Consider the following 13737-nt stretch of genomic DNA (forward strand, 5'->3'; position numbering starts at 1 on the left):
CCTAAGTGCAGTGGTCAAAGCAGATGCTATTAAAATAGTTACTAAATTCGACTTTTTCCCTGTTTAGACTTGAGTGTTTAGGCGAACTGGAGAGCCATATCTGCTGCTTCAGGACTGAAGTGTTGGGTACTCTGCTACACAGATGAACCAACACGGTTGTGAATGGTACAACGCAGTTTTATTTCAAACATCTATTTACACTGGTAAACTGTTTACTGAGGTCCGATCATGACCCTTGATTCTGTGGACCTAGTCCTAATTCTATCTTGTAGTGGCACTCAGCACATGGTGGATGTCTGAGTGGCCTGCAATGAGCTATGTGCCCTGAGCCGTCTCCTGTTCGAGTGCCCAGGAAGTGTCGTGTTCCCTGTTTTGTACTGTGTATGCTCTTGCCTGTGATTGGCTGTCGTGTTGTGTGTTTTGATTGGTCCTTTGATCTGTCCATCAGTATGTATGTATGGAAGTACTATGATGTTTACCTGAATATCATGACAAGGACCTGATCGTTTCTTTAGCTTAAGAGTACACGATTACTTCAGGGTAACTGAGCAGGAAAATTTAATGATAATCCCCCTGTAACACCGACCAAATATGCGTACAACTGAAGGATTTGCTTCAAAGCCAGGTGATTCCTGAGGGAGGTGGGAAAACCTGACCGCAGAAGGATGAAGCATTTTAAATCTGTGGCTTCTTTGGCATTCAATTTAGTTTGGGCACCTCAACAACAGGCCTAAAATGCCAGGGGAAACACTGCATCGGCAGTTTATGGGATCCCTAGCTGCATTTTAGGCTCATCTGGTAACTAATGATTGCAGGGGGCTCCTGTCCCTTTAAAGGATGAGAGACCATCTCCAGGAGCTGCAGTGGGCCAGCAGCTCTTCAGCCTCAGTAGCGCTATCAAGAAAAGTGGATACTTCAGGCACATTTAGGCCCCAAGGAAGAGGTGAGGGTGCTTGGCAATGCAGGAACGGTTTTGCCACGGGATGGCCAAGGGAAGCATACATAGGCCACAGGGTGACTGATTTGGAGGGCCTTCCTGAGCCTGCGGAGAAGTGATGTCTCGCCATGGGGTGGAGGGCCTACCCGTGTCTGTTAAAATGCCATGGTGGGAGGAAGGCAACAGACACATCACCCCTGGGTTTCCCTCATCACTTCAGGGCACCCCCACACAACACCACCCCGCCTCCCCATCCCTAACCCCAACCATCATCTCCAACCCATGCTCTCGAAGGCTGATAAAATCCATGACCTCCAAGTCAATTGCCTGCCCTAAACCAATGGGCAGTGACTGTAGCAGCTGGCTGGCAGGTAGTGTCATAATATACACCATATATCATGGTGCAGACACACACGCTGATGGACACACAGCAAGACCAATCAACACACACAACACAGCAGCCAATCACCAGTTAGAGCACACTCACTATATAGACAGAGGGCATCAGTTTTCCCACTCATTCGGGATGCAGCCTCTCAGCAGGGCAGAGCTTGCAGCTTACAGCACAGATCTTCACCATGTGCTGAGTGCATAGGCTGGTTAGGACAGGCATAGGTCTTTAGTTTAATCTAACATCGTGTTAACCCACAGTGAAAGTATGTTCAACAGTTTCTAGCTTAATAAAATAGTGTTGTACTATTTCAAGTGTTGGTGGCCTAAGATTGGTAGAGTCGTGGATGAGGTGGAGGGCTGTTGTAGGCTGCAAAGAGACATTGATAGGATGCAGAGCTGTGCCGAAAAATGGCAGATGAAGTTTAACCCTGATAAGTGCGAGGTGATTCATTTTGGTTGGAAAAATTTGAATGCGGATTACAGGGTCAACGGCAGGGTTCTGAGGAATGTGGGGGAACAGAGAGATCTTGGGCTTCATGTCCACAGATCTCTGAAGGTTGCCACCCAAGTGGATAGAGCAGTGAAGGAGGCCAATAATGTGTTAGCGTTTATTAACAGGGGGCTTGAGTTTAAGAGCCGTGGGGTTATGCTGCAACTGTACATGACCCTGGTGAGACCACATTTGGAGTATTTGTGCAGTTCTGGTCACCTCACTATAGGAAGGATGTGGAAGCATTGGAAAGGGTGCAAAGGAGATTTACCAGGATGCTGCCTGGTTCGGAGGATAGGTCTTAAGAGGAAAGGTTGAGGGAGCTAGGGCTTTTCTCTTTGGAGCGGAGGAGGATGAGAGGCGACTTAATAGAGGTTTATAAGATGATGAGGGGATAGAGTGGACGTTCAGAGACTATTTCCTCAGGTGGATGTAGCTGTTACAAGGGGGCATAACTATAAGGTTCAGGGTGGGAGATATCGGAGGGATGTCCGAGGTAGGTTCTTTAATCAGAGAGTGGTTAGGGTGTGGAATGGACTGCCTGCTGTGATAGTGGAGTCAGACACTTTGGGAACTTTCAAGCTGACATTGGATAAGCACAATGAGCACACCAGAATGACAGGGAGTGGGATAGCTTGATCTTGGTTTCGGACAAGGCTCTGCACAACATCGAGGGCCGAAGGGCCTGTTCTGTGCTGTACTGTTCGATGTTCGATGTATGTGTTCCACAAATCCAGAGCACCTGTGGTGGTATGTATTAGGGGTAATACGGCACACCATGAATGCCGAGGAGCTATTCGAGGACAGATGCTGGGTCCCAATTAGATCTGCCGCCTAGTGGGCTCCACCCAGATAGGCGGGGTATAAGAACCCGGTTTACTCCCCGCAGCTGCATTCTGTGACTGAGCTGCTGGGGAACAAGTCTGCTCAATAAAGCCTCGATTGAAGTTCTCTACGTCTCGCCTCGTATGTGATCAATGGTGCTACAATTTATTGAGCAGACTTAAAAAGGAATATGGAGCTCCGGATCGCCCTGGAGTGCCTGCGAATCGGCCCCCGAGCAGCTAATGCAACATCGGCGTTTAAACACTGGCTGGCGTGCTTTGAGGGGTACCTCCGAACGGCCCCCGGCAGACCAACGGAAGACCAGAAGATGCAGGTCCTGCATTCCAGAGTGAGTCCCGAAATCTACGCACTCATCGAGGACGCGGAAGAATTCCCAACGGCGATGAACTTGCTGAAACAGACCTACATTAGGCCCGTCAACCAGGTCTACGCACGCTACCAGCTCGCGACGAGACGACAAATCCCCGGGGAATCGCTGGACGAATTCTTCAATGCGCTGATGATCCTGGGAAGAAAATGCGACTGCCCAGTGGTAACGGCGAAGGAACATATGGACCCCCTGATCAGAGACGCTTACGTAGCAGGTTTGGTATCGTCGCAAATTCGCCAGAGACTTTTAGAGAAAGACTCTCTCGGACTCACAGAGGCATGGACCCTTGTAGCCTCCCTCGACGTGGCCTCCCAAAACGCCCGCGCCTATGCCCCCGACCGCACTACAGCCCCTTGGGCTCCGTGGACCCCCGCCGCGACCGACCCCCCGGCAACCCCCACCCCTCCGCAAGCGTGCGCGGCCAGAATCCCAGACCACCTGGGGGGGCCCGCTGCTACTTTTGCGGAAAGCCGAAACACCCGCACCAGCGCTGCCCGGCCCGCTCGGCCACCTGTAAAAGCTGCGGCAAAAAGGGGCACTACGCAGCGGTGTGCCAGTCCCGTGGGGTCGCCGCTATCTCCGGGGAACAAACGGGACCACGGGCTCAACCCCCCCAGCGACCCACGGGCGGCCAACGGGTGCCGCCATTTTGGACCCCGGACACCACGAGGGGGGGACGGGCGCCGCCATCTTCCTACCCACGGGCCGCGTGCGATCCATGGGAGTGGCCATTTTGTCCACCCCCGGCAGCGTGCGATCCATGGACGCCGCCATCTTGGCTGACAGGCAAGGACCCCAGCGTGGATGGCTCCACACTGCCTGAAGGCAAAGATCCGATGCACCAACCACGTTTGCCATCGGTGACCCTCAACCAGTCACGGCTCCGGATGCTCCAGACGACAACGACAAAGGTGCTGGTGAATGGGCACGAGACGCCGTGTTTGATCGACTCGGGGAGGACGGAGAGTTTTATTCATCCGGACACGGTAAGACGCTGTTCCCTGGTAATTCGGCCAAGCACCCAAAAATTTTTCCTGGCGGCGGGGTCCCACTCCGTTGCAATCAAAGGGTTCTGCATCGCAAACCTAACGGTGCAGGGGAGAGAGTTCAAAAATTACCGGCTGTATGTCCTCCCCCATCTCTGCGCTCCCACTCTCCTGGGGTTGGACTTCCAATGCAACCTCCAGAGCTTAACATTTAAATTTGGCGGCCCTATACCCCCACTGACTATCTGCGGCCTCACGACACTCAAGGACGAACCGCCCTCCTTGTTTGCGAACCTCACCCCGGATTGCAAACCCGTCGCCACTAGGAGCAGACGGTACAGCACCCAGTACCGGACGTTTATCAGGTCCGAAGTCAGGCTGCTGAAGAAAGGCATAATCCAGGCCAGCAATAGTCCCTGGATAGCTCAGGTGGTAGTAGTGAAGACAGGGGAGAAGCAGAGGATGAACGTAGACTACAGTCAGACCATCAACAGGTACACGCAGCTAGATGCGTACCCTCTTCCCCGCATATCCGACATGGTCAATCGGATTGTACAGTACAAAGTCTTCTCCACCGTGGACCTTAAGTCCGCCTACCACCAGCTCCCCATTCGCCCCGGTGACCGCAAGTACACTGCCTTCGAAGCAGACGGGCGGCTATACCACTTCTTAAGGGTTCCATTCGGCGTCACGAACGGAGTCTCGGTCTTCCAACAGGAGATGGACCGAATGGTTGACCAACACGGTTTACGGGCCACGTTCCCGTACCTCGACAACGTCACCATCTGTGGCCACGACCAGCAGGACCACGACGCCAACCTCTGCAAATTCCTCCAGACCGCTAATGCCCTCAACCTCACCAACAACAAGGAAAAATGCGGGTTTAGCACCGACCGTCTAGCCATCTTGGGCCACGTAGTGCGTAATGGAGTGATAGGCCCCGATCCTGAACGCATGCGCCCCCTCATGGAGTTCCCTCTTCCCCACTGTGCCAAAGCCCTGAAAAGCTGCCTGGGCTTCTTTTCTTATTACTCCCAGTGGGTCCCCCAGTACGCAGACAAGGCCCACCCACTAATCCAGTCCACTACTTTTCCCCTGTCGACAGAGGCCCGCCAGGTCTTCAGCCACATCAAAGCGGATATCGCAAAGGCCACGATGCGCGCCATCGACGAGTCCCTCCCCTTCCAAGTTGAGAGCGACGCATCCGACATAGCTCTGGCGGCCACTCTCAACCAAGCGGGCAGACCTGTGGCCTTTTTCTCCCGGACCCTCCACGCTTCAGAAATTCGCCACTCCTCAGTAGAAAAGGAGGCCCAAGCCACAGTGGAAGCTGTGCGACATTGGAAGCATTACCTGGCCAGTAGGAGATTCAGTCTCCTCACTGACCAACGGTCGGTAGCCTTCATGTTCGATAATGCACAGCGGGGCAAGATAAAAAACGACAAGATCCTGCGGTGGAGGATCGAACTCTCCACCTACAACTATGAGATCTTGTATCATCCCGGAAAGCTGAACGAGCCGTCCGATGCCCTATCTCGCGGCACATGTCCCTACGCACACATGGACCGCCTCCAAGCCCTCCACGAGGACCTCTGCCACCCGGGGGTCACTCACTTCTACCACTTTATAAAGGCCCACAACCTCCCGTACTCCGTCGAGGAGGTCTGAACAGTCACCAGGAACTGCCAAATCTGCGCAGAATGCAAACCGCATTTTTTCAGGCCAGATAGAGCGCGCCTGATAAAGGCTTCCCGTCCCTTTGAACGCCTCAGTCTGGATTTCAAAGGCCCCCTCCCCTCCACCGATCACAACTTTCTTAACGTCGTTGACGAATACTCCCGTTTCCCCTTCGCCATCCCCTGCCCCGACATGACCGCGGCCACGGTCATTAATGCCCTCTGCACCATCTTTACCCTGTTCGGTTTCCCCGCCTACATCCATAGTGATAGGGGGTCCTCCTTCATGAGTGTCGAGCTGCGTCATTTCCTGCTCAGCAAGGGCATAGCCTCGAGCAGAACGACCAGCTACAACCCCCGGGGGAACGGGCAGGTAGAGAGGGAGAACGGAACGGTCTGGAAGACTATCCTACTGGCCCTACGGTCTAGGAGTCTCCCAACTTCCCGCTGGCAGGATGTCCTCCCGGATGCCCTTCATTCTATCCGGTCCCTGCTGTGCACCACCACGAACCAAACGCCGCACGAGCGCCTCCTTGTCTTCCCGAGGAAGTCCGCTTCTGGAATGTCACTTCCGACCTGGCTGGCAGCCTGCTCCGGAAACATGTGCGGGCACACAAATCAGACCCATTGGTGGAAAAGGTACATCTACTCCACGCAAACCCGCAGTACGCCTACGTGGCGTTCCCAGACGGCCGACAGGACACGGTCTCTCTGCAGGACCTGGCGCCCGCCGGAGCTCCCCACACCCCCTCAACACCAATCACCACCCCCTCACTCCCACCGGTGTACCCCACAGCCACCCCCTTCCTGGGGGGATCGGTTCTCCTCCCAGGCCCGCCCAGGAGTAAGGAAATAGAGAGGGACAGCGCGATGCTCCCAGAGTCCACCGGACCCGAGCCAGCACCACCACCACCACCACCACCACCCGGGCTGAGACGATCGGAGAGGGCGACCAGAGCACCATCTTGACTCATCGAATCGACTTAAGATGTATATAATTCAGTGGCCCAGTAAAGCGGCATTGTTGTAAACAGTTAACGCTGCTAATCGGGTAAAATGTGAATAATTCAGTGGCCCAGTAAAAGCGGCATGATTGTATATAGTTCAATGGTTAAGGCACCGACCCTGTAAACCCCTACCACCATCCTACCCACCACCCCGCCGGGTTCCTTTTTAACAAGGGGAAAATGTGGTGGTATGTATTAGGGGTAATACGGTACACCATGAATGCCAAGGAGCTATTGGAGGACAGATGCTGGGTCCCGATTGGATCTGCCGCCTACTGGGCTCCACCCAGATAGGCGGGGTATAAGAACCCGGTTTACTCCCCGCAGCTGCATTCTGTGATTGAGCTGCTGGGGAACGAGTCTGAACAAGTCTGCTCAATAAAGCCTCGATTGAAGTTCTCTACGTCTCGCATCATGTGTGATCGATGGTGCTACAGCACCCAACACATCAGGTAGTGCTGGAAGAATCACTCACTGCCACTCAGTGGTTTCTCGAGGGCCCAGCAAATTCTCAAAGATTTAAAAAGAAAGCAGTATCTTGCATTCTGACCATGACTCTGGTTCTCGCTGGGTTTTTCTATAGCGAAGTCACAATAACTTCCTGCCCAGTTAAATCGGCAGCCAACCTCTGACCAAGATTTGCACATTTAAAGAATCAGCTGTGGGTTGCCCGTGGGCGTCCTTCTCACTTGTTTGAGGTTAAAATGGTAGTTTGCGGGATTAGTGAGGCATGTTGATGGCTCAGGGCTAATGGTGGTTTCTGCCAGTCCGCCAGAGTTCAAATCACTCCTATATAGATGCTCCCTCCCCCTTCCCCGTGTAATGCTGCCCCTTAAAATTTGGTCACGCTGCCTTTTATCATTGAAGCATGTCTGCATGTAAGGATCTAATTTACTGGCTCCATGTTTCCTTTCACCACCACGTATGGTTATTTTATAATGATATGGCCTCAGTATTAGCTATGATTTCAACAAATATAACAACCATTTTAAGGTTTGGGGAGAAAGCAGGAATAAGTTGTCCAGCTGTGACAACCCTGGAGCATATTGGAGGCTTGCCAAACATTCCTAATTCCTGCATTTCTTATGACTCGTTCCTCTCAGCCTCCACACAGACAGCTGCACACACACACTGGGTGCAAATGAATTCTGACAGACGAATTTGCTTCACGGACAGAATCCTTACAGCTTCTGGCTGCACGATCCTGCTTAAACTGCCTCCTGTTCAGTCTGCCTGATGTACTTCTGCAAAACTGCTGAGGAGAATAACTGGTTCCGTCGGCTGCATGCAAATTGCTACATACCAAAATCCACAAGTTTGATGCCTCCCTCTGTTGTTAATAGGATGTTATTGCCCTTGATGTCACGATGAATCGTCTTGTTGTTGTGTAAGTGTTTTAGGCCCTAAGGAAAAATCAACGGTGACGGTTATATTATTTTTGAAGCAAGTAAAGCCTGGCTGCCTAATAAACATAATGAAGTGAGCCGTTTTTAAGGCTAACGGGCCACCTCCGCGGCATTCACATGTGACTGCAACTGGGGCTGAAAATCTGTGCAATGCTTCATTTTCAACTGAAGGAATCTAAATGTTAAAACACAAAAAAAACAAAATCTTACCATCAGGGCTTCATGCAGGACGTAGGCGATGACCGGTTCGCTCATTCTTTCACCTCGTTTTAATAACCCTTTGGCCAGATCGGTCACAGAGCCTCCATTGCATAACTGAAAGATCAGAGAGTGATTGGTACCAACAGCAATGCCTTCAGCTTACATGAATATGGAGAATAACATTCCACAGGTCTTCACAGAGATGTAAGGAATACTGGATGCCGAACCGAAGGAGGAAATGTTCGGCAGACTCGTCAAGGAGCTTGGTATTAACAACAACTTGAATTCACAGAGCACGTTTAATGTTGTAAAACTCAGCAAAATGCTTCAAAGGAGCAAGATTCATGCAATTCGTAAGGAGATATTAGGGGTAGCTGATCAAAAGCTTAGACAAAAGATGTAGGTTTTAAAAAGCGTCTGATGGGATGAGGCTGACGTCTTGTTTTATTTATTCTTTTATAGGTTGAGGGTGTCACTGGTAAGGCCAGCAATTGTTGCCATACCTCATTAACCTTGAACTGGGCTACACTATTTCAGAGAGCAGGTAGCAGTCAAACACATTGATGGGCATCTGAAGTCACATGTAGGTCAGGCCAGGTATGGCCGGCAGATTTCCTTCCCCAAAATGAAGCAGATGGATTTTTACAACAATCGACAGTAGGTGTAATGGTCACCATTACTGGGAATTCCGGATTTATTTGAGAGATTGTGAAGTTTAGCAAAGGATCTGATGGCATGGCCTCCAATGGTGAAGATTTGAAAGTATGAGATGCGCAAGAGGCCAGAATTGGCAGAGACCCGGGCCAGACTTAGAACATAGAACATAGAACATTACAGCTCAGTACAGGCCCTTCGGCCCTCGATGTTGCGCCGACCTGTGAAACCACTCTAAAGCCCATCTACACTATTCCCTTATTGTCCATATGTCTATCCAATGACCATTTGAATGCCCTTAGTGTTGGCGAGTCCACTACTGTTGCAGGCAGGGCATTCCACGCCCTTACTACTCTCTGAGTAAAGAACCTACCTCTGACATCTGTCCTAAATCTATCTCCCCTCAATTTAAAGCTATGTTCCCTCGTGCTGGACATCACCATCCGAGGAAAAAGGCTCTCACTGTCCAACCTATCCAATCCTCTGATTATCTTGTATGCCTCAATTAAGTCACCTCTTAACCTTCTTCTATCTAACGAAAATAGCCTCAAGCCCCTCAGCCTTTCCTCATAAGATCTTCCCTCCATACCAGGCAACATTCTGGTAAAGCTCCTCTGCACCCTTTCCAATGCTTCCACATCCTTCCTATAATGTGGTTACCAGAATTGCACGCAATACTCCAAATGCTGCCGCACCAGAGTTTTGTACAGCTGCAACATGACCTCATGGCTCTGAAACTCAATCCCTCTACCAATAAAAGCTAACACACCGTTCGCCTTCTTAACAACCCTCGCAACCTGGGTGGCAACTTTCAGGGATCTATGTACATGGACACCGAGATCTCTCTGCTCATCCACACTGCCAAGAATATTACCGTACAAAGTCTTACAACACCAGGTTAAAGTCCAACAGGTTTGTTTCGATGTCACTAGCTTTCGGAGCGCTGCTCCTTCCTCAGGTGAATCACCTGAGGAAGGAGCAGCGCTCCGAAAGCTAGTGACATCGAAACAAACCTGTTGGACTTTAACCTGGTGTTGTAAAACTTCTTACTGTGCTCACCCCAGTCCAACACCGGCATCTCCACATCAAGAATATTACCATTAGCCCAGTACTCTGTCTTCCTGTTATTCCTTCCAAAATGAATCACCTCACACTTTTCTGCATTAAGCTCCATTTGCCACCTCTCAGCCCAGCGCTGCAGCTTATCTATCTCCCTCTGTGACTTGTGACATCCTTCCGCACAGTCCACTACTCCACCGACTTTAGTGTCATCTGCAAATTTACTCACCCATCCTTCTACGCCGTCCTCCAGGTCATTTATAAAAATGACAAACAGCAGTGGCCCCAAAACAGATCCTTGTGGTACACCACTAGTAACTGGACTCCAGTCTGAACATTTCCCATCAACCACCACCCTTTGTCTTCTTCCAGCTAGCCAATTTCTGATCCAAACTGCTAAATCACCCTGAATCCCATGCCTCTGTATTTTCTGCAGTAGCCTAACGTGGGGAACCTTATCAAACGCTTTACTGAAATCCGTATACACCACATCAACTGCTTTACTCTCATCCACCTGTTTGGTCACCTTCTCAAAGAACTCAATAAGGTTTGTGAGGCACGACCTACCTTTCACAAAACCGTGTTGACTATCTCTAATCAAATTATTCCTTTCCAGATGATTATACACAATATCTCTTATAAACCTTTCCAAGATTTTGCCCACAACAGAAGTAAAGCTCACTGGTCTATAGTTACCGGGGTTGTCTCTACTTCCCTACAAGGGGACAACATTTGCTATCCACCAGTCTTCTGGCACTATTCCTGTAGACAACGATGACTTAAAGATCAAAGCCAAAGGCTCAGCAATCTCCTCCCTAGCTTCCCAGAGAATCCTAGGATAAATCCCATCCGGCCCAGGGGACTTATCTATTTTCACACTTTCCAGAATTGCTAACACCTCCTCCTTAAGAACCTCAAGTCCTTCTAGTCTAGTAGCCTGAATCTCAGTATTCTCCTTGACAACATTGTCTTTTTCCTGTGTGAATACTGACAAAAAATATTCATTTCGCACATCTCCTATCTCCTCGGACTCCAAGCACAACTTCCCACTACTGTCCTTGACTGGCCCTACTCTTACCCTAGTCATTCGTTTATTCCTGACATATCTACAGAAAGCTTTAGGGTTATCCTTGATCCTACCTGCCAAAGACTTCTCATGTCCCCTCCTGGCTCTTCTTCGCTCTCTCTTTAGGTCCTTCCTAGCTAACTTGTAACTCTCGAGCGCCCTAACTGAACCTTCATGTCTCATCTTTACATAAGCCTTCTTCTTCCTCTTGACAAGTGTTTTGACTGCTTTAGTAAACCACGGTTCCCTTGCTCGACCACTTCCTCCCTGCCTGACAGGTACATACTTATCAAGGACACATAGTAGCTGTTCCTTGAACAAGCTCCACATTTCCATTGTGCCCATCCCCTGCAGTTTTCCTCTCCATCCGATGCATCCTAAGTCTTGCCTCATTGCATCATAATTGCCTATCCCCCAGATATAACTCTTGCCCTGCGGTATATACCGATCCCTTTCCATCACTAAAGTAAACTTAATCGTCTTGTAGTCACTATCACCAAAGCGCTCACCTACCTCCAAATCTAACACCTGTCCTGGTTCATTACCCAGTACCAAATTCAATATGGCCTCGCCTCTCGTTGGCCTATCTACATACTGTGTCAGGAAACCCTCCTGCACACATTGGACAAAAACAGACCCACCTAAAGTACTCGAACTATAGTGTTTCCAGTCAATATTTGGAAAGTTAAAGTCCCCCATAACAACTACCCTGTTGCTTTCGCTCCTATCCAGAAGCATCTTTGCAATCATTTCCTCTACATCTCTGGAACTTTTCGGAGGCCTCTAGAAAACCCCTAACAGGGTGACCTCTCCTTTCCTGTTTCTAACCTCAGCCCATACTACCTCAGTAGATGGGTCCTCATCAAACGTCCTTTCTGCCACCGTAATACTGTCCTTGACTAACCATGCCACCCCTCCCCCTCTTTTACCACCTTCCCTGAGCTTACTAACACATCTAAACCCCGGAACCTGCAACAACCATTCCTGTCCCTGCTCTATCCATGTCTCCGAAATGGCCACAACATCGAAGTCCCAGGTACTAACCCAGGCCGCAAGTTCACCCATCTTATTCCGGATGCTCCTGGCATTGAAGAAGACACACTTTAAACCACCTTCCTGCCTGCCGGTACACTCCTGTAACTTTGAAACCTTACTCATGACCTCACTACTCTCAACCTCCTGTATACTGGTGCTACAATTCAGGTTCCCAAGCCCCTGCTGAACTAGTTTAAATCCTCCCGAAGAGCATTAGCTAATTTCCCCCCCAGGATATTGGTGCCCCTCTGGTCCATATTGGTACTTCCCTGGCTGTTGGGATTCTTTGTTCCCACTCTCAGCACACCGCCACCCATGGGTTTCCTGACGGTGTGGGGTGTCTCTAATGGGAAATCCCATTGATAGCGATGGGAACAGAAATTCCCACCATCAGCAAACGGCGTGCCACCCAGAATCTAGCCCCAGGTATCTTGGAGGGTTGTCGGGCTAGAGGAAGCTACTGAAATAGGGAGGGTTGAGACCATCGGAGGATTTGAAACCAAGTACTATTTTTTAAAAGGAATGGCAGCACGGGGCACGATAGGGAGATATTTGGAACTTTGGTCCAGAAATGGGGTCCAAGATGTGGCAGGCAAACCTGAGAGAACCTTTGTTTGAGGGTTTGGGTGGAGCTTGGAGAGAGAGAGTGAAAAAGTGCTGTTCTGAACAGTTACAGGCAGAAGGCTGTGGAAGTCGACCAGAGAAATCATGAAAGTTGCCACCGAGGCAGACTTTGGAAAAGGATTCCGAACAAATGTCCCTACCAGAAGAATAATTGCTTTGTAAATACAAATATTGCCTTTGTTTGTCTGTGAAAATGGCAGGGGAGCTGCATCTTCTGTTACAGTGTTGTTTCATGGGACCGAGTGCGTTAAGATTTAAAAAAATGCATGTAATCTTTGGTGTTAGAACTGAAGTAAGTTTTCGTGTTGCTTTATTTTCTTTTGTTGTAATAAAGTTTTTTTATTCAATAACAAAGCCCTATTTCTTATATTGTCATTCCTGGAACGCATCGATCTTTCCGCACCGCATTAAAACTTTAAAAAAATTTATAGCATCTGGTCCAGTCTCTTAACCACTGTTGAGAACTGATCAGGCATCCGTAACAATGGTGACACAATGGTTAGTACTGCTGCCTCACAGTGCCTGGGACTTGGGTTCAATTCCGGCACTTGTGTGGAGTGTCCACTTTCTCCCCGTGTCCTCTTGGATCCTCTTGGAAGGAGTGATCACAGCATGCTAGAATTTCAATCTCACATTGAGTGAGAGAAGACAGAGTGCCATTCTAGAGTTTTAGCATTGGGCAGAGGTAATTATACAGGCCTGAGGAAATAGTTGACCCAAGTAGATTGGGCACAAATAATTGAAGGTAGGACAGTTGAGGAACAATGCGAAAGTTCAGGGATATATTAAGTACCTCTCAATTAAAGTATATTCCTGAGAGGAAGAGGAATTATAAAAATCAGAAAAACATTCCATGGCTAAACAAGGACGTCAAAGAAGACATTGAGGCAAAAAATAGGGCACACCATACTGCAAAAGCTAGTGGTAGGCTTGAGGATTGGGAGAACTTTAAGATTCAGTAAAAGACTACTAAAACTAAAATAAAAA

The 13737-nt window shown here is 49.5% G+C and overlaps 1 protein-coding gene across 1 annotated transcript in view; it reads right to left on the reverse strand.

Annotated features, from left to right (window-relative positions):
• myo3a (myosin IIIA) overlaps window positions 1-13737 on the reverse strand; it is a 683164-nt gene that overhangs the window by 473283 nt on the left and 196144 nt on the right. Inside the window, exons 4-5 of the mRNA XM_072508449.1 lie at window positions 8322-8426; window positions 8009-8108 (exon numbers count right to left, since the gene is read on the reverse strand). Of these exons, the coding sequence (XP_072364550.1) occupies window positions 8009-8108; window positions 8322-8426 (205 nt within the window). The remainder of the gene's footprint in view (window positions 1-8008; window positions 8109-8321; window positions 8427-13737) is intronic.

This window comes from Scyliorhinus torazame, chromosome 6, assembly GCF_047496885.1.
Source record: "Scyliorhinus torazame isolate Kashiwa2021f chromosome 6, sScyTor2.1, whole genome shotgun sequence".
Taxonomy (NCBI): Eukaryota; Metazoa; Chordata; class Chondrichthyes; order Carcharhiniformes; family Scyliorhinidae; genus Scyliorhinus; species Scyliorhinus torazame.